The 20,509-nt window shown below is 48.0% G+C and overlaps 2 protein-coding genes across 2 annotated transcripts in view; both read right to left on the bottom strand.

Moving 5' to 3' along the window:
* The window catches only part of PNPLA2 (patatin like domain 2, triacylglycerol lipase), a 29,270-nt gene extending 22,894 nt beyond the window's left edge, over positions 1-6,376 (bottom strand). The window contains exon 1 of the mRNA XM_084207430.1: positions 6,035-6,376. Coding sequence (XP_084063556.1) covers positions 6,035-6,221 — 187 coding nt within the window. The 5' untranslated portion in view covers positions 6,222-6,376. The remainder of the gene's footprint in view (positions 1-6,034) is intronic.
* Positions 6,377-12,322: 5,946 nt separating this feature from the next.
* Positions 12,323-16,971, bottom strand: RPLP2 (ribosomal protein lateral stalk subunit P2). Its single transcript, XM_084207628.1, has 5 exons — positions 16,874-16,971; positions 16,301-16,424; positions 14,533-14,581; positions 12,852-12,950; positions 12,323-12,444 (listed from the first exon to the last, which is right to left on the bottom strand). Exons 2-5 carry the CDS (start codon positions 16,421-16,423, stop codon positions 12,368-12,370), a joined length of 348 nt encoding a protein of 115 aa, XP_084063754.1. The 5' UTR covers position 16,424; positions 16,874-16,971; the 3' UTR covers positions 12,323-12,367.
* Between the last annotated feature and the right edge of the window lie 3,538 nt (positions 16,972-20,509).

Genomic DNA, 20,509 nt, shown 5'->3' with positions numbered 1-20,509 from the left:
GATCAGGCCTGCCATGAGCAGCTGTTGTATCACAAGTGACAAAAACTCTCTCCTCCATTCCCCTGTCCTTCATAGCTACAAATGGCAGGGCTACAACAATCTCCAGCAACGTTTCTACACTCCCAGGCTCACTAATTGCCTCTCTCCTACGTGCTCCTTGGAAAGGATTTTCTACTGCCTCAGACTCTACTACTTCAAGGACACATTCTGCCTTTTCCCAGGGACATGGACTTATTTAGGGCCTTCCATGGAATCATTTCCTCTCCCCCTCCTTTTCACTAGCTCTCAATCTACTTGCTTGACAAGCCACACAGGCCAAGGCAAATACATAGGCTCTGCTGACTCCCACATAATTGAAGAACACATCCTGACTTTCACCTCAAGTCCCTAAGAACGCTTAGCAGAAAGGAAGAGAATAAGTATTAGAGCTGGGGAATAAAAGTGCAGAAGTGCAGAGAATTCCAATGGAGAAGTGGTGGCCACTTTGGAATTCAGCCACAAGTAGGGTTTATATTGCAAAGAGCAAGGTGAACAGGAGTCACCCACTCACACTGCTCCTTGGAGTAAGATTTCTGAGCTTTTGCAAAGGTCCTGTAATTAGAAGGCCCACCCATTCCCATCTACAGAAAGAAGGAATGCTGACTAATTACCATTTCCAGCCCTTGCATGGTCCTCTTGAAGTTCAGTGGAAATCAAGCACAGAAATCAAGCCAAGGAGCATTTCACCTGTGCTTCATGGAGGGCACAGAGAGAAACATGGAGAAACTGAAGACTCAGGTGAGGCAGAGTGAGCAGGGGCCCAACATCTGAGTACAATCCCAAGCTCACTGTACTGGAAGGCAACACAGCCCCCACAACAGACAGGAAACAAGCACCACCACCAGCTACTGGACATGCAGGCAGCAGCAGGAGTTTGGAACTGAATGACACAGCAAGACATTTGAGGAAGGCTTTTTGATTTATCAGGACTAAACTTTCAAACACAATCAGTAAGTGGACATAGGACCCTCAAGAACATACAACAGCTTCTCCTATTTTACCTGCAGGACTTGCAGTTGCCTTGAAGAGTTTGGGGAGCTAAAAGGCAGAAAGAAGTGGAACAGCTCAGACATGCTGCAAGTTCAAGAGATGTGCTGAACCTACAGGTTGGAAGAATGACCCAAGACCTCTTGTGCTGCTGGCAGTGACACTGCACAGCTGCTGCCATGGCTGACAGCAAGGCTGGGCACGGAGCTGCTCTGCACACCTGCTGTCTATGTGGGGTGCCAAATGAACAAACACATGCCTTGCTAGGACTGTTTTTTGCTAGAAGTGGCTCCTTGGCTTCCCTTGCACTCATCCAACAAGATGCCTGCAAGAGCACCTTTCCTTACGGAAGCTTTCTTGTTAGAACCAGGCAGACAGCAGGAACAAGCTCCTTCCCTCCCATCAAGACGTCCTACAGCTCTGGCTGCCAGCTTACTCCTCTGGACACCTGATCCCACAGCCCTGTGACTGCTGAGGGCACTGATCCAGGCTCAGCAGCTTCTCCACCAAGCCAGTGAATATTTCCGTCTATGTCAGCACAGAACATCTCCCCTCCACCTCTATTTCCACCACAGAAAAAAGCTTTACCATTTCCAAGAAGCACCAGAAGGTTCCCCATTAATTATATCCATATTTCAATGTAAGTACACAAAGGTGTCTCTCCTTCCTGAGCTGGGGCTATTGACCTCAACAACTTTTTCTCCAGGGAGGGCCTCAGCAGGAGGTATAAGTGCCCATCATCTGTGCAAAGAGGGACCTAACTACTGAGGCACCACAGATGCTACAAAACTTTCCTTTGTGTCTCTGTGGAGATCCATAGCTCTCTTCACACAGCCACAGAAGACAGCATTACATATACTTCCCCCTAGGATAAGCATTCTGATTCATGCTTTGGCCAGCATAAACTGGCATTGCTCTGAGGATTCCATAGACTCTAAGCTGGTTTATTTCCCTCCATCAATCTGGGATTTGGTGTTAAGATTACACAAACACAGAGAAAGTAAATCTCCAAAATCTCCATGACCAGTTCTTAAGCCTTTGCATGCACATAATCAAACTGCAAAAGCACAACATTTAAGATGTTGATATTGCTAATTATCTCAGTTTCAAAAGGTTTTGTTCATTGGGCCTTTTATTTTTTCCCCCTCCTGCTACCCAATGGAAAACGTCTCTACAGTTCAGCAGCACATTTCCTGGTGGTCACATGGTGACAGCTGACAAGCAAACCCAAATGTCAAATAACTGTTATGTCATCTCATGTCAAGACTGAGACAGAGTCCCGGTTAAGATAGCAATTAAAAATAATTAAATTTTAAAATGCTGTAAACAACACAGGAAGTGCTCTTCAAACAGCATCCCAAACAATACTACTCCATCTAACAACACACGGCTTCCTTTCTGTACTCTTAGTACTGAAAGCATCTCCTCAGCTTGCTTTTTCATTTTCTGTTGACCTTGTCATGCTTTAGGAGAATAGCTAACTTCCACAGATGAAGTTTGATAGCCAGCTTTGCATTTGACAGCAGAACCCCACCCCTTCCACCTAAAATAGAAGCAATTCAGCAGTTCCAACCTACCCTCAGATAGGGCTGTCTAGGACAACATTCACATGCCACGCAGACAGTTGAGATGCTGTTGGTTAACTATGAGTCAGAGGGACCTTGGTACCAGCTCAAAGACAGCCTTTTAGTGAATACAGCTTCACATCCCATCATTTATTCACGCTGCTATGCTTCCAAAGCAAGCACAACAAACCCCATTCGGCTCACCGAAGTAACATGATTCCAGACCTTACCAAAACTGCACCCCCTACTCAGTATTAGGGATGGAAGAATCCTACAGTAGCTGCACTTTAGCATTCCTCCTGACTGAAAAAGGATGGTCTCACCATATCGCATAAGCCAGTTTTTCTCATTCAGGCCAGTGACTTTAAGATTTATACAGACAGGTGACCATCCTCAAAGTTCCACACCTAGAATTTGTGAAAAGCTGCAGGTTTGGAGGTACACACAAAGAGGAGAGCGCAATGCCCAGCATGAGAACCTTCCACTTGCTTGGCTTATAAAGGTGCATTTCCTGGTGTGCTGGACTTCAAGAGCCCCAGGAGATGGTACAGGTATTACAGAGGCTATTTTCTAGAATATACTTGGGGCAAGAAGCTGTTCATGCCACAACACCGCACCATGCACAATCAAGTAACTTGTAAACACAAGAGACTGCCCAATGCACCTTCATAGCCGTATGGATTATGCTAGTGGAAAAATTGCACTGCTTTTTCATGCCAGCAAACAGAAGAATCTCAAAGCTGGAGAGAGAGCACTTGAGGTGCAGGGCAACATCACTGTTGTAACCTTGAATAACAAATCCAAGATCCCTACAACTTAATGGTAAAGTGCTTAACCAGAGCTAGGCAAGGTCATATCAGACTGTAAATACCTCCTGATCTCTTATATAAATATAAGGTGCCCTACCTAAGTAATATGCACACCCAATGTTGTTCTCTTTGCTATTCTCAAGCACGCCTTTGAAGCCCACAGTGTGCTCTAAAGGCTGCAGATCACTTGGTCACGGCTTTCAGTTCAGTGTCAGCCCACAGCAAAGCCTTCCTGTCCTACACAGATGATGACAGTGAGGTCTCAACTAACAGAGAAGGCAGAATGAGTTCACAGGCAAGGCCAGAGGGGAAAAGCTGGAAAAGAAACCACTAAATGGGATCGTATTCTCTGAACTCAAGGAAGATTTCTGCTCTCTCTGATCAGGGTCTCAAAAGACTGGACTCACGAAAAAATCTCCAAGGAAGAGGTTTTTCCACTCCTCCCCTACAAGTATTTGTCTCTGCACAGTAGAGTCTTCATGAGTTCACAGGCACGAGGACACTAACTTTATCTACACACAGTCAAATAAGCAAGGCTTCTTCCTGCAAAATTCCCCCTTTGTCATTCATCAAGAGACACTATATAGCATTCCAGTTTCATGGACAGGGCAACTCACAGTGCAGAGCAGCAGTTGCCATAGGATACAAAGCCCATGGGCTACCACCTGCTCTTAGCAGCACAAGAAACACAGGTACTCAGGTACCTGTAGGAGCCTGTATGAGAATGAACTGCTCTTCTAGTTCAGGGCAAGCTGTACCTTCTGCCCGGTCCTCTTTTACCCCTATGATTTCATTCTGACCTCTGCCTGGAAGCTACACTGTCAGAAGGGTTTATGACACAGACAAGGTACAGCCATGCACCCCATGTGCTCTTACTTTCAGAAGTCAACTCTGCTCCCTTAGAGCTGCCCTCTACCCAAGATATATGTCAGTCATGCAGCTGAGTCAGAAGAAAACAATCCCAGAGAAGTCAAATGGAAGACAGAACTGGAACACCCAAGACCCAAGCCCTGGTTAGCTTTAAAGAGCATGGTTTGCCCTCCTTCAGGAGGTAGGTGAACGCTTCCCAGAAGGTGGCCCCTAACACTTACACTCTTACACTCCCACTGTACCTCACAGGGAGTGGGAAAACCTATTCTGATTCACAGAAAGCTCTCTACCAGGCTGGATGCCTCCCTCAGGGCAGTGCCTGGCACACCACAGATGCTCTAGACATATAAATAGCCAGGAAAAAGTAAACATGATAACAGGATTGCTCAGCAGCCAGGATGGCATCTGAGCAAGGCAAAGGATTTGGGAACTACCGTCAGCGTGTCTCACGCTTGTGCCATGCCTTCGAGTGGCAGAGGGATCACTTAGGGAACTAATTGGGGAGTCACCCCTTCAACAGAAGCAACAGCAATTAAGCAACTAAATTCCTGGCAGCTACCTGCAAATGGATCTCTACACAAAAAGGGATTAGGGATTATTATCCCTTGTCAACAGTAAAAGTTGGCACCAAGGCTCACTACAGCCTTTGAGATCTCAGACTGGGGTCTGAACAGCTGTTAAGAACTCCACAAGTTATGGCTGCACTTCACTGGGCATTTCTGTAAACAAAATGCTCAGGAAGGGAAACTTCAAACCTAACTACACAGAAAATACTAACTTTTGCTGCATGAGGGCTACATCTCAGAAAGAAGTGCTGTGAATGAACACCTGCCAAGGTGAGAGAACTTCAAGCAATAAACAGCTCTGGCTGCCCTTAGCTCTAAGAGAGGCTCATAATTCTCTGAGATTAAACACATACACCAGATTCTCTCACACCACAATCTCCTTTCAAGCTTAAGAAATTTTTCTGCATTTGTTTTTCTCAACATAAAAGCTTCCAAGTACAGACTCTAACACGTGTTTGTTAGCTTCCTCCCATACATAAAACAACAGAAAAAGCCAGGAGGCACCACAGACCATTTTCTTCAGCTGTTCCCCAGGCACAGGGACACACTGCATCCACTGTGTGCTCGCTTCAGAGATAACTTTTTAATGTTATTCTATAACTTGAAAACAGAGATAAAATCTAGCTAAACTGGAGATCTAGCTCTTGCAAAGGGCAAGAGAATTCCTCAGTGCCCAAGATCCCAAGGAATAACACTCTTCCAGAAACAAACACGCACATTGAAGGCTGTGCTCCTCAGAGATGCTGCCCAGCTCCCACCTGCACACACAAACTCCAGGTCTCCACCTCCAGCCGCTTCACCTCCCGTCACAGCCACCAAAGGCCAGTGACCACACGGCAAGAGGCTCCTGTTCTCACCAGAGCCCTACCAGACCTACACCCAAGCAAGGTAAATCCACACACAGAGGGCAACAAGCCCACGCTATACATGTCCGTGCGGGTGGATGTCAGAACCAGGGGCCCTGCGCTGACCTCCTACCATCAGGGGCCTCCCTGACCTCAGCCACCCGTCAGGGACCGGGGCGGGGGGAAAGGCCTGAAAAACAAAGCGCCGCTCGCACTTCGGGAGGAGGCGGGCGCGGCGCTATTTACACGCACATACATATATACACCCACATCCCCTCGCTGTTGCTCTAATTAACAAATTAGCAGTAACGAAAGGAACAGGAGAAGGAGCGCCGGGCTCGGCCCGCGCTTACCGAGGCAGGCGCCGCTGACGAGGGCGGTGGCGGTGAGCGCCCCGGCCGAGGCGCCGTACACCTTCTTGGCGTTGGCGACCAGGAACGGGGCATGTTCCTGCAGGCAGCTGGCCACGCCAACGTGGTAGATCCCCAGGAAGCCGCAGCCGGCGAAGGAGATATTCCAGGTGGAGTCCGGCGGGAACATGGCCTCCGCGCCCCGCTGGAGGCGGAGGGTGCCGGAGGGAAGCAGCAGCAGCCGCGGCGGAGAAGTGAAGCTGCGGGTCTCTTCCCGCACCGCCTCGGGACGGGCGGGACAGCTGGGAAGCGCTGCCGCCGAGGATGCGATTACGGAACACGGCCGGGTTTGCCGCTGGGAGAGCGGCGCCGGCGGCCAGTTTTATACGCGGCGGCCCGGCCCTCGGGCCCGCCCCCGACATGGCCGCCGCCCCTCGGCAGCCGCGGCGCGGGCGGGATCGCCGGCCCCTCCTGCCAACCCTTCCTCCGGTGAACCCCTCTCCCGGCCCGGGGGATTGCCGGCTCTCGCCGGCCGCCGGGCCAGGGCAGCTGTGCCAGCGCCGCCCTGAAGCGGCAAGGGCAGAGCCAGCTTCTCCGAGGGAGAGGGCTGCGGCTGCTCGCAGCACCCCAAACCTCGCACTGTCCCGGGGCAGCAGGCTGTCCTTCCCTCGCGGAACATCCTGATTTTCGCATCTGCTCCAAGTCCTTGGGGTTTCCTTTGTTTGTCAGAGATCGGGCAAGATCCCTGAGAGAACAGGAAAAGCTATCCCCTTTTACAAAAAACTGAGGATCAGAAGGAGGCAAGTCTTGTCACGGCAATAGGGCAAGAAATGGGAAAAATGTAATCGCCCTGTCCCCCTTCAAAACTAATAAAATCATTGGAAGGGACCCACAAGAATCATCGAGTCCGGCTCCTGGACCTGCACAGGACGTCCCTAAGAGTCACACCATGTGCCCAAGAGTATTGTCCAAACACTTCTTAAACTCTTGTTAAGGCTTGTGTTGTGACCACTTCCCTGGGGAACCTGTTCCAGTCCTCAACCACCCTCTGGGGGAAGAACCTTTTCCTAATACCAACCTAAACCTGCCCTGACAAAGTTTCAGGCCATTCCCTCCAGTCCTGTCGCTGCTCACCAGAGAGAAGAGATCAGTATCTGCCTCTTCTCCTCCCTTCATGAGGAAGTTGTAAACTGTTGTACACAGATCACCAAAACACACACAGTTGCTTACCTTTCCCAACCTTTTCTCAATGTTTTTTTTCTCCACATGCCTCTAAGCTCAGCAAAATGCTTACATTTAGTCAGGGCAACTGTGATTTTCAGCAGTACTTCCACACAGGGTCACCACAGAGCAGCACTGGGTGAGAGGCCAGTGTTAGTTGATCATCAAAATAGATTTCAGAAGCTATAAAGGTCCCCTTGCCATAAACAATACAGACTACAGATATCCAAAATATTGGGTAAGTAGGAAAGTTTTACAGAGACATCAAAAAGATCAGCATAACAAGAGAAAGAGCTGCTTTACTCAAAGCTAGGAAGCAAGATCAGCAGGAGGGGGGTTTGAGGGACACAAAACAAAAAGCATAAGTTTTTAATTGAACCAACATAGGGCAAAAAGCACTTTCTACCAAAGTTCAAAAAACTACTTCATTAATCTTGGCATAAAACAATTTGCATTCGTTTTCCTAGAACTGGTCAGAAGTTTCTCACTTGGATAGTGTTGTATGTATACTCAACAGCTCTTCCACCATTTAGGCTAGTAGAGGTCATCCAAGTAGCCCCTCTTCCTGTTCCTTCCACTCCAAGCATCCTTTCAAATGATATGAGGGAGGCTAATACCCTCCCTAAAGAGTAGCCATCCAGGTTTTTAGAACAGCTGTTTAATGCCTCCATCTACTGCCTCACAGTGACGTGATAGAAGCTAAATTCAGCAGGTAACCCTTGCATAAGTCCAATATTTGAGTTCAAGTTAGACATCATACTCCAGCCTCTACAGACAGAGCACTTTTTCATTAAGTGTTTGCCCTTTGCTTTCATCAGACAGGCAGGAGTACAGCTTTACCTTTCTTTCAGGTCCTGCCCCCAAGCCCACCTCACCTAGCTGCCAGGAACTCCCCTTTATACATATTAACATCCTGGAGTACATAAAGAATTAACCCTGTTTACCTTAATCCTCTCTCTATACCCACCCTTCTCTCCCTTCCTCCATACCTCTAGTTGCTTTTGTAATTTCCTTCCTCCTTTGCATTTGATGTGGTTATTTAACCCTTGTCAGCCCTCATCTCCAGGGAGAGGTGAGCCCTGGCACACCTGAGCCACGACTCTCTTACAGGCCCTTAACACCAAGGCCATCATGGAGCTTCTACCCCATGCTTCTGATGACACAGAAAGGTATTTTCATGTAGTCAACCCCAAAGGAAACATCGTGTCGTGCCTTTTCCAGAACAGGGATTGTTCTGCAGAGGAACTGGTCACTGGGCTGTGACTTGAGCAGAAGTCTGTGGCAAAACTGACCACTGAGCCTTGTCTGCAGATACCTCCCACTTGTAACCATAAGAACATCATTCTGGAGCCACTGCTGCTCCCTCCTTTTCCAGCATTTCACAAGCCTTAATATTCCTAGCTTGTCTGGAAAATAGAAACAACAATGCTGCGACAATGCTGGAGTTAGTTTCACTTGATTTCCCAACAGCAATCTCATCCTGAGTTGTTTACATCACTCTGCCTTGGCCCTCAAGGTTACTTATTTGAGGAGGTTAATGCTGCCCTGTTGAAACAGGTCGATGAAACAAACCATGTGAACACTAATCTCTTGTGGAGTGCTGCCTGGGTACTGGCACTAGCAAGCTGACAAACAACTGTGCTTTTCTCAAAAATAAATTAACCCCTAAAACTAATCTCTTTCCCCCCAGTAAGAAAGTGCTACAGTTCTGCTATTGCTCACGATGCAGCAGTAAGCCAGATCAGTGAGATTTACAAGGCAGCTTTTCCTGCATGTGAAACTTCAAATCCACTCGTGCCCCTGCAAGTTGAGATGCCACGGAGACAGCCTCACATGCAATCTCTCCTTGTTGTGTTTCTTTTCTAGCCTAATGAATGGTGAGCTGTTAGTACCTGCAAGATAATAACATACAGGCAAATAATATCTGCTTTTTCAGGCAAGACCTCGTGTTTTTGCCAGCTGTTGGGAATTCAAAGGAAGACCAAAGGCAGCCTGTTAAAATGTTGATTCCAGAATGTTACTTTGATATTGTTGTCCGTAGTCAGCAAGAAAAGCACACCAGTCATGAAGCTCAACCCAAGTGCTCTCAACATCACTGGAAAGCTGGAGTTAAATGTCTTTTTCTTACCTGTTTGTGTATGTCAGGTCATTCCATGGCAGACTCTTGGCACTCGCTTCATAGGAGCATGTCCTGAGGCAGAGGAGCAGTCCTGCTCCTTTGGGACTGCATTTTTCTTCTAGGAAAGGTTCTACAGCCATCTCTGCACCTATGTAAGTCAAACCTACTGAGTTCAGCAGGCCTGCCTGCATATAGCAGCTTGCAAAACTGGGCCTTGGTAGTAAGAGTGAAACCAGTTGAGAGTGGCCCAAGGGAGCCATTGCTCATTGCTTTACGGTAGTGTCCAGGACATTCTCCCTGCTTTCCAAGTAGTGGAGATGCCTCGTCCCTTTCAGTGAGAGCTGATTTGAGACAGCACGGCATTTGTGTACCAGTGAGGAAAGCCTGCACATTTCAACGTCAAGCCTATGACTAAATCACTCTCCCCTGCTGTCAATTTGGTAATGATCAGTTACTAGCGTAATCTCCAGGCACAAGACTATCCCTCCCTTTCTCTTCAATGCCCTTGAGCCCATCTTTAAAGAAGAATTCAGGAAAAAATTTCTCTAGCTAAAATTGATTCTGTAAGGAGGACAGACTAGGCCACATGTCCAAGTATTAGCAGGCACTAGTCTCCTCTGAGAGAATCATGGAATACAATGATTCCACCCCAGTAGTACCCTTGCCTTTGATAATTCTGAAAGGGCATCACTGAGAATTGAAAATTCAGAACAGTGACTCCAGAGCAGAAGCAGGGATCCCATCTCCTTCACATCTGAAGCTCATTGAAATCAGAACAAAGTGAACTCCATGCAGAGCACCAAACAAGTGTGCAATAGACTTCCAGGCACATCCCTGCTCCTGTACAAAGCCATCAGGTGACAACAGTTTCATAAATAGGTAAGGAAGGGGGAAGTAAACTTAATAGGTTTGATTTTGTATTCAGAAGAAATGTCACTATGCAGAGGTTTTAACAAATTCTGCATAATGTGTGTGAAATCTTGGGGCAGAGCCAAGCCATGCCCTGACCTTCTCAAGAAAAACCTACCAGGTGGTTGTTACATTGACTCCTTGTGGCACTGTGATGAGAGCTCTATTTTCAGTGCTTTCCCTAAGAACCGCCTCCAGAAGTTTCTTCTCAGAACAGTTTACCAATGAGTCATCGGTTTGCTCAGAGCAGGTTAACTGACAGTTTTCATGAAAATCATGCACTTTTGCAAAGGAATTTAAAGGTTGCAAGAGGACACCCACCGCAGGATCAGGCCCATAATTCAAGGTTAAAAGGTCCATATGAAGAAGATAAAAACAGGGTAAAAAGTTATTCTAGGTGTAGTTGCACTCCTCCCCTCATCACAGTAGGCAGCAACTGGCACCACAGGTTTGTTTCATCCCACGAGCCTGGGCACAACAAACTCATCAAATAGCTCAGTGCCATTCAAATAAATTCCTTTGTGCATGGAAATACCCTGCTGAGTGGTGTGCCAGGGCAATCCCTTCCTGTGTAAACACTGATGGTACTCTTGAAGCAGCAAAGCAAGGCACTACTGGGGAGAGGGGGAGGGCACCTCTCAGTAAAACCACATCCAAACCCCACTCTTTTTCAGTGACCTGAAATGGAGAAATCACAAAAAAAAGCACCACAACCCTCCTGCTCCCAGGGCTGAACCACTGCCATTATGGGTCTGACAGCGAACGACGGTGAACAATGAATGGTTTCCATTACTACCAAATCACCAGGCTGGCACTTAAAAGTAGATGAAAGGTATTGGCACTGTTACTACTGTACATTTTTCTGGCACTGGGGAAGAGAAGGGCAGCAAGGGTTAGTTGCTTAAATCATGGCCATTTTGAAACTCTAACTTCCAACTGCTCTCTTGCTTGGCTGTGAAGTATTGGGTGTTTTCTCTCAGTACACCAGAGAGATGAAATAGTTTTTCCTACTTGGATTTCACTCATCTCTACTCCCAGAAGTATTTTCCATGCTTTGTCCAATGACTCATATGAACACAGCTGTATCAGCAATCACCTTTTTTTTCCCCAAAACCAACTACACTAGAAAAGCACCTCAGTATACATGCTGCAGGGATATCTTTTTGACTCTACCTGTCCGTACTTCATCTGCACAGATCATCACACATGCAACTTGTCCTCAACACTGACAGATGAAGGCTTCCACAAGAAGCCACATTAAGTTGCCTGCCAAAAACATCTTCTAGCAATAGACAATAAAGCAAAATTCACCTTCCTCTCAAGCCTATACATTCTTGGCATGCCAGAGATGTTTCAGTTCTCAGAAAACACCATTCTCATGTTTCTTTGTTCAGATCAAAGTATGATTTATGTCCTGATAGCCCACACAGAACAGCCATTCAGCATGAAGGGCACCTCTGCATTGATCTGTGACTCAAAACAGCAGGATGCAGTTAGGCTTTTTTTTTCTGGTTACACACTGTTAAGCATATGGATGTAACAGGAAATCCTAGTCAACCATTTTATCAGCATTGTCCCTAGATCTTCAAAATCTGACAGTAATGAAATTGGTGCTTTTAAATATTGAAAAACCAAATTATTATAATTAGCTCTGAAATTATGTTACTGGCCTAATTCAGGCCTGCTGTTCATTCAGTTTCACATTTTGGAATTGAATAAACAGATCCTGGAAAACAAAGTCCTTTTATTGCTGAATAGACGAGTCACTTCACTGAGTAACCAAGAGCAAAACAGAATGGAGAAGGCTAACATCAGGAAGATTCAGTTTCCACATACTGTTTAAGAAACAGCAGTGTCATAACAAGCATCCAGGTTCACACAAACTATGCCATTTCCTCAGTACTCTCAGGGCTGAGTCCTACGGTCTGTCAGAAAATTCACACACCTATTGCAGACAGAGATAAAAATCAAAGCTGTGTCAGACCTATTTAAAGAACAGCTGAATCCAAGAGCACTTGTATGGTAATAATAATAAACACAAAAACATTTAAAACAAAGAATTTTAATAACGTCTCTATAACAAATAATTAATCAAAGAGGCCGAATCCCATGTCATCATCAGATTCTTCTGATTCCTCCTTTTTCTCTTCCTTCTTCTCCTCAGCTGAAGAAAAAAAAAGACCAAGTGAATAGTCAGTATTAACACTGCACCACAGATTTTCAAGATACAAGTTTTGGTGTTGTCAGCTCCCCTGCCTACTGGTATTGGAGCATCCAGGGATTATCTCATTCCCTTTCAGCAACCAAATAACACTGAACAGATACAGACACTACTGTTGCAGGAATGTGCTTTACACGACCAAGTTTTTATGATTCTCGGTTCTAAGCAAGACAAATCCGAAGGCAGACAAAGAGCAAATGCTTCAAAGGAAAAGTAACTGTTCAGTTGACACTTCCATTACATACTGAACTGCTGAAGTGGAGAAGCCCTGAAATGTTGACTCAGTTGTTAAACTGTTACCAGAGACAAAAGGACTTGCCCTGGAGCCACACCTCTCCACTCACACTCACCGGCAGCAGGGGCAGCAGCTGCAGCAGGAGCAGCAGAGCCCCCTCCAGCAGAGACTGCCACGGCTCCTCCAGCCGGCATGCTGGCAAGTTTTCCATTACCTGAATGGGATACAAGAGATGGTATTTATTTACATGCTCATGCCAAGCACAGAAGTTAGGAGAAACAGAAAAGCGCAGGAAAAAACTGATCCTGTCTCATGAACCCCTCACTAATCTGCTGAAAGGAACAAGAGGCTGCATCCATGATAAATATAAACTGTTCTGTGAAAAACACTCAGGATTTTCAAGATTCACAAAGGCTTATTCTAAGAACACTGGCATCATATTAGTAAGTTTTCTTCTGTTCCAAGAGTCCCTGTCTTTCTTCCAAAAGCTGTCATAAAAATAGCAGCAAACGCATCCAATTTCGCACACCCACGTTGCTCTCCAAATACAGCACAGTAGCCCAGAAAGCAATGATGTACCTCAAAAGTAACACTGGCAGCACTGGTTTCTCCTGCTCCTTTTTTTTCCCTTTAAGGGTAAAGAGAACTCTGAGGGCATAAGGGGATCACACTTACAGGAGAAAAAGGGAAAAAGTGATTTATTTATGGCAAAGAGTACAGTACTTTAAACAAATTCCTCAGCACCCTGTGAACCCTATTGCATCTCCTTTGAGACCCCTGATTTCTGCTCGTATTTGGAAAGCCAGCTGGTTCTCTGGCCTCTTGTCTTTCACATACCAAGGCTCCCTTGGCATTCAAAGGTCACGTACACACTATGTTTGCATGTATTCCAGTTTCTGGGAATCAGTTTCTAAATAATTCCCTGTTACTTCAAGATCTAATTAAACTAGCAAAGTAAACAAACATGTTTCATATGTATGTATGTTCTAAGAAACAATTTAATGAAAGTATTACAGAAAGAGACAGCGTAAGTGTGTTGTAAGCACAAGTATAATAGCTCTCTTAGGTCTTTCAAATCACATGGATAGAAATGTCCAGTGCCTGCCCCTCACAGCAAGGCCAGGCAAAGTCCTGGCTACTTTTAAACAAAAGTATGCCTGCAAATTCCCTTGTGCCTATACACTTGCAAGAAAATAAAAATTCATTAATCAGAAACCTTTGCACTACCTCAGCTCTGCTTTACTTCAGCCCTATGACCCAGTCAATTAATGTAAAAAGTTCCAGCCTCAGTAAGAGCCCAAATTTCTACAGAAATCATCCCTCAGAGTTCTGTCTCAGGGAAAAGGAAATGCTGGACTCTGAGAGCTCTATATGTGCACAGGCAGAGAGTGGAACTGCACAGGCTTGTGCTCATGGCAGAGAGTGGAACTGCCCCACAGTGCCAACTGCCTGCTCCTCATGCTTTACATCACTGCTGCACACAAGTGGGTGAAACACAAAACATCTAGAGACCCCGAAGGACAGCTCAGTCTCTTATCAACATGTCCAGAAAACTCCATCATGAGCAGACTACCAGTGAGCTCATACATGCTTCAGTTCTCCAGTTTAATGTGGTCCACAAGCGAAACCCAGCAGGTACTGGCACTGACCTGCAGGGAATTAGAATGGACCTGATTCCACTCAATCCAGCTGTGAGCCAGCAGAACAGACAAGAAGTCTGACTTGGCAGCAATTCCATACTCTCAGGCCTAGGCTATCAGAGTAAAAGAGGCAATTACCTGGGTCACTCTACTTACCCTGGGCAATTACATCTTCAATATTTTTTCCATTCAGCTCACTAATAACCTGTAAGTAAAATTTACAATGTTAGAGTTTCCAAACAGCATAAGAATAACCTACATTTAAACAAGTATGGATAAATCATCATATGCAGTGCCTCCATCCTGCTGCTTATTGAGCCCCAAAATTCCTTACTTCTAAGTGCCAGGAACAGAACATTGACATGAAAATTTCAGCTAAGTCTTCAATACTTAAAGCATTTTCATGAAATTTGTTACTGAATTCCTAACTAAGCCAATGATCTTGAAAAAAAGAGGATACAGAGATGTTGTGGAACCACTTAGGAAGCCCCACCAACAGTGTAAGTCACCGAGGGACTGTTTACATTTCTTGCTTAATGGCCCATGGGAGGCTCTGAAGCACTGGGTTCTGGACCCAATACCGCAGCCATATCAAATGTTAAAAGCCAAGCTATTGTATCCTTGCCCTGGAACACAGAGTTCCAACTTTAATTTTAGGACCATTGTTGTATAACTAGAGATGACAAAAGCAAAACACAAATCCAAAACTGCTAAAGCAAGCACTTAAAAATAATGCTCCAGAACTTACTTGTGAGTCCCAGCTACCAGGATTCAGTGGCCAAAGCTAAAGGACTTTAGCAAGAGCTTTTTTAACAGGCACATCTGCTTAGACAGAGCATGGAATGTGTGAAACTATGTGTCTGCATGACTGCTCCATGCAGGAGAAAGGTGCTTCTAAGACTTCACCACATTTACACAGGCTTAAGATACAATGAAAAAATCATTTATGACCAAAACAGATTCCAGAATAGCTTTCTGAATATTAGAGAATCAAAGAAAGCAATTAATTAATTAAGGTATTAAACCTAAAGGAGCCAAAACCAAAACACCTGGCATTTAAACAGGAGCACCACAAGTTCAAACCAACATTCCAAACCATAGCAAGGATGCTGTCAGTTCGGCCAACCCTCTGTCTTGTTGGGCCTATGGTAAAATACTAGGAAAAAAGTTTCCTTTTACCTTTACCTCTCTGGAAACACTTCACATATGAGTACAGGACAAGTGATATGATCGTTTTATTGGTTCTTGGCTTTTTTCCCCATCACAAATTATTGTTAGGTCCACAATGTTAAGATCTATTTTACCACAAGAAGCATTCAAATCAAGCTACTCTGTATAAATCAGGTTTTTAACACAACCACGTTCATATTAATTTCCAAAATCCTCCTATATATTATCCTCAAATACCTTTAATCTCCACATTAGGACTTGCCTATGTTTCTTGGTGAGGAAACAAACGCTCCTTTGCAGCACACTAAATAACAATGTATTACTGAGTATCATACCTTCAAAAATGTTAGCTCTGAATCGATACTGACCAAAAATAAGAAGTGAACCTTTAGTGCAGACTATACACCATGCCAGAACATATTCTGTGCACCTTTATATGCAGCCACCACCTCAATGAGGATGATTAGACTGAACTCCCAGAAGCCAGCAACAACTGACAGACACCTTTTCAAAGGGATTGAATACACTCAATACTTTAGCAGAGGTACTGAATAAGAAAGCCAGACTTTCAACAAAGTTGTAAAAACTTATGATTGGCTCAGCAGTGTTTAGAATTCACACTGGTAAGGATCACCAAATGTCTGAATAGCATAAGTATACATCAATAGGGAGGCAATGGGAACAGTGAAGTAAAAAAAAACAGCTGCAATGTCTGGCGCTGGCTGGGACATCTGGAATTAAGAGGCAACGCCACCTTGTTCATGCGTTCATCGTCCGTCTCGATGCCGACGCTGTCGAGGATCTTTTTCAAGTCCTTGGACGTGGGGGACTCGTTGCCCCCGAGCACGGCGAGCAGGTAAGCAGCGACGTAACGCATCCTACAAGACCGGAGAGGAGAGTTTCAGCATGGCCGAGTTACGTGTGCTCGGAGGGAGCCCACCCCTGCTCCCTCCGAGCCACAGTCCTTTGGCTCCGCTTCCAAAGCGGGACCTGCGGCCGGCGAGGCCACGCTGCGCCGACTGTGCCAGCACGGGGCCCGCACACACTCCCGCCCGCGCCGCACACCTCTCCCGAAACGAAGCGGCATCGTGGCACTGCCGCGCTGGCGTCCGCCTCAGCCCATCCCGTGCCTCAGCCTGCCCCGTCCCGTCCCGCCTCTCCGCCAGCCCCGGCCCAGGCCCAAGCCGGGAGAGCACATGGCCGCCGTTCTCCCCTGCTGCCCCCCACCGCCCCGAGTGAAGTCGCCCGAGCCCCGCGGTCGCGGCGGGCTGGTGCACGCGGGCCGGGCGGCACCACTGTCGCGGAGGGGGGCGCGCCGCGCGCTTACCTGGGCGGCGGCGGCGGCGCGGGACAGCGGCCTGGGACGTGCGCGCGCGAGGGCAGAGCGGCGGCGAAAGGAAGGGGCGCAGCCTCGGCACCGCCTTCTTCCCGCTACCCTTCAACAAGGAGCGCTGCCATTGGGCCGGAGCGGCGGGCAGCGCGCAGGCCAATGGGGAGACGCGGGTGCGGCCGCCGCCAGCGCGGCTGGTGGCGCATGCGCAGAGGCTGGGCTGCCCATGCTGGGCGCATTGTCCCTTAGTGCTGGAATGGTTGAGATTCCCCAAATCACGGAGTCACAGGGTGAAGGAGCTTGGACAATAGCTCTGCGATCATCGAGTCCAACCTCTGACCGAATGCCACTCTGTCAACTAGAACATGGCACTGAGTGCCACATTCAGTCTTTCCTTGGACACCTCCAGGAAAGGTGACTGTGCCACCAGCCCTGGGCAGCCTGTTCCAATGCCTGAGCACTCTTTCTGTGGAGAAATTACTCCTGATGTTCAACCCAAACCTTCCCTGGCACAGCTTAATACCGTCCTCCAAGTCTGGGATCCTGCCCTGGCCTGGCCTGGTAGGGTCAGCACAGACCCTTCCATTTGTCCCATGAGTTGGGTTCTGCCACCAGGTGCACATGAGGCAGATCCACACACAGAGCCCTCATATTTGTATATTTCGTATCAGCGCAGAGATGGGCAGAGGGTGATGGATCCAGAAAGCCAGTGCCTCTCTCTGTTGCATTTCTTCATGGAAAGGGCGGTCAGACATTGGAAAAAGCTCCCCAGGGAGGTGGTGCAACCATTGTCCTTGGAGGTGTTCTGGGAACAACTGGACACACCAGTTAGCTTTGGTCTAGTTGTCACAGTGGTGTTTGGTCAATGGTGGAACTTGATGATCTTAGCGTGGCCAGCAGGATTAGGGAAGTGATCATCCCTCTGTGTTTGGCACAAGTGAGGCCACACCTCAAGCCCTGTGTCCAGTTCTAAGCCCCTCACTTCAATACAGACATTGAGGTGCTGGAATGTGCCCAGAGAAGGGCAATGGTGAAGGGTCTGGAACAGAAATCTTGTGATGAGCAGCTGAGGCAGCCGGGGGTGTTTAGTCTGGAGAAAAGGAGGCTCAGGGGTGACCTTAGCACTCTGTACAACCACCTGAAAGGAGGCTGTAGAAAGGCAGGGGTTGACCTCTTCTCCCAGGCAATTAGCAAAAGGACAAGACGACATAGCCTCAAACTGTGTCAAGGAAGGTTCAGCTTATACATTCGGAAGAATTTCTTCACAGAAAGGGTGATTAGACATTGGAATGGACTGCCCAGGGCAATGGTGGAGACACTCTCCCTAGAGCTGTTTAAGGAAAGACCAGGCGTGGTACTTAGTGCCGTGGTCTATTGGTCATGGGTTGGACTGAATGACCTCGGAGGTCTTTTCCAATCTGAATGACTTTGTGGTTTTGTGAAATACCTCAACTCCATGTGTGGATTGGCTTCTTGCACACTGGGTGACAGAACCCGCTTGTGGGACAGCACACTGAGGCAAGGCTCTCTGCAGGAGGGATGGGGCTGCTCTCCTGTGCTGGGAGGCTGGGAGGTGGTCATCCTGTGGCCATGGGATTATGGGAGTCACCACCTGTGCTTGTTCACTTGATTTCCTGCACTGGGGAAAGGAATAGAAGTAAAAAGTTAACACTGTGCTGAAACCCATTGGACCCAAACAAACCAGGAGTGCTGGTTCAGCAGCAGGGCTGTGTGTGGGCTGTGGCTGTCCCTGCCTTGCTGCCCTGGAGATGCCCCAGAGATCCCCAGTGTGGTGGGGCTTCTGTGGTAGTTCAGGTGCTCTCAGAAAACAAGCAGGCTCAGAGTGTTATAACTGAGCCAGAGCTTGGAGCAGCAGTCAGTGGTTACTGTCTACTACCTGTAGGAAGAGAAATTTCCCTCAGGGCCATGTGCAGCTTGCATCCAGAGTCCCAGACTCAATAAGTTGGGAAAGCCTTCTGAGATCATCAAGTCCAATCTATGACTGAACACCACCCTGTCAATCCAGTCTTTCCATAAACACTTCCAGAGACGGTGACTCCACCGCTTCCCTGGGCATCTCATTCCAATGCCTGACCACCCTTTCTGTGAAGCAATTCTTCCTGACGTCCAGCCTGAACCTGGACATCAGCTGGAGAGCATGTCGTCCTGTCCTGCCACTTGTTGCTTGGGAGAAGAGGCTGACCCCCACCTGGCTACAAACCTCCCTTCAGGGCAGCCCCAGCCCTGCGCTCTCTTAGGTTCGCAGCCCCTGCTCCATTTCTCTCCCTGGATTTGTATGGAACAAGCACAACACCGGAGCCGCCCGTGCCTCCCGCTCCATTGGAGCCCAGGGAGCTGAACCGGGACCGGCTGCGGTGCCGGGGCCGTGACCGTGGCCATTTCGGGAAAATCTCCTTTCGTGCCCTTGCTGCGGCAGCAGGACGCCTGCATACGGTCCCCCACAGCATCCGGCCATGTCCCGCTGCCTCCGGCACCTCCCCCGTCCCGTCCCGCCCCGGATCGCGGCTCAGCTCCCGAGAACTTTTCAGGAAGTGGCGGGCAGAGCCCAGCCCAGCCCAGCCCCGGCTCCCGGGTGCCCGGGGCCGGTGCGGAGGGGTGAGACGAGCGGGGCCGTGCTCGGCCGGGCACGGGGCGCGGCTGCTGCCGGGGCCTGGACAGCGCGCCTGGGGGGACGGGGCCAGGGCACAGGGTGGTGCGGGCAGCCCGGCACGGCTGTGTGTGACATGTGCGGGCTGTGTGTGTGTCCATGTGCAGGCTGTGTGTGTCCATGTGCAGGGCTGTGTGTCCATGTGAAGTGCTTTGTGTCCATGCACAGAGCTCTGTGTGTCCATGTGCAGGGCTGTGTGTCCATGTGAAGTGCTTTGTGTCCATGCACAGAGCTCTGTGTGTCCATGGGAAGTGCTGTGTGTCCATGTGCGGGCTGTGTGTCCGTGCACAGAGCTCTGTGTGTCCATGTGAAGTGCTGTGTGTGTCCATGTGCGGGCTGTGTGTCCATGCACAGAGCTCTGTGTGTCCATGTGAAGGGCTGTGTGTCCATGTGAAGGGCTGTGTTTCAGAGTGTCTCTGTGGCACCACATCGATCCATGTTTGTTGGCCCTGAGGCTGCCTCTGTGGCTTCTGGAGCTGCCCTCTGGTTCTTTCACCGCTGACAGTTTTACAAAGCTATAGCTGATGGACTTTTTTCTTACACCTGTGTGTAAGGGGGCTGTGTACATGTTGTACACAATGTCTTTGTAAGAAATGCTCACCTTTATACTAAAGAAGTAGTTTCACTTTTATCCCATTGGCCCTCAGTTTCACAAACCAGGTTCATCAAGACCCAGCACAATTTGCAACCTGCCTCTGGGTTCTGCTTCCTCTTCTTCTTGCTTTTAATTTCTGTCCTTTCAGGGTGGGGCATATCTGCCTTTTCAGGGGATGATGCCTCCCCCAGACTGTGCCTTGGGAACATCAGTGCTGCTATGTCCCACAGGCTAACAATAAAAACATTGCTCCTCAGGGTGTTGCTGGGGCGTTATCCTGTTTCTGGCCTGCTGGCCTCAGATGTTAGAGCCAAGTTTGTTCTAATTCTGCATCACTCAAAGGTAACTTCTATTTACCAATTTGATCCAT

The sequence above is a fragment of the Fringilla coelebs genome (assembly GCF_963513975.1).
Source record: "Fringilla coelebs genome assembly, chromosome: 6".
Classification (NCBI taxonomy): Eukaryota; Metazoa; Chordata; class Aves; order Passeriformes; family Fringillidae; genus Fringilla; species Fringilla coelebs.
Note: the sequence above shows the minus strand (reverse complement) of the source record. Positions and strands in the feature narration are given on the sequence as shown.

Bases quoted from the DNA above. Each gene is read 5' to 3' on its own strand.
- RPLP2 (XM_084207628.1), bottom strand. From the start codon at position 16,423: ATGCGTTACGTCGCTGCTTACCTGCTCGCCGTGCTCGGGGGCAACGAG. The intron at 14,582-16,300 runs GTGGCGTTGCCT...TTTTACTTACAG, and splicing joins ACGATGAACGCATGAACAAG to GTTATTAGTGAGCTGAATGG. The intron at 12,445-12,851 runs GTGAGTGTGAGT...TTTTTTCTTCAG, and splicing joins AGCTGCTGCCCCTGCTGCCG to CTGAGGAGAAGAAGGAAGAG.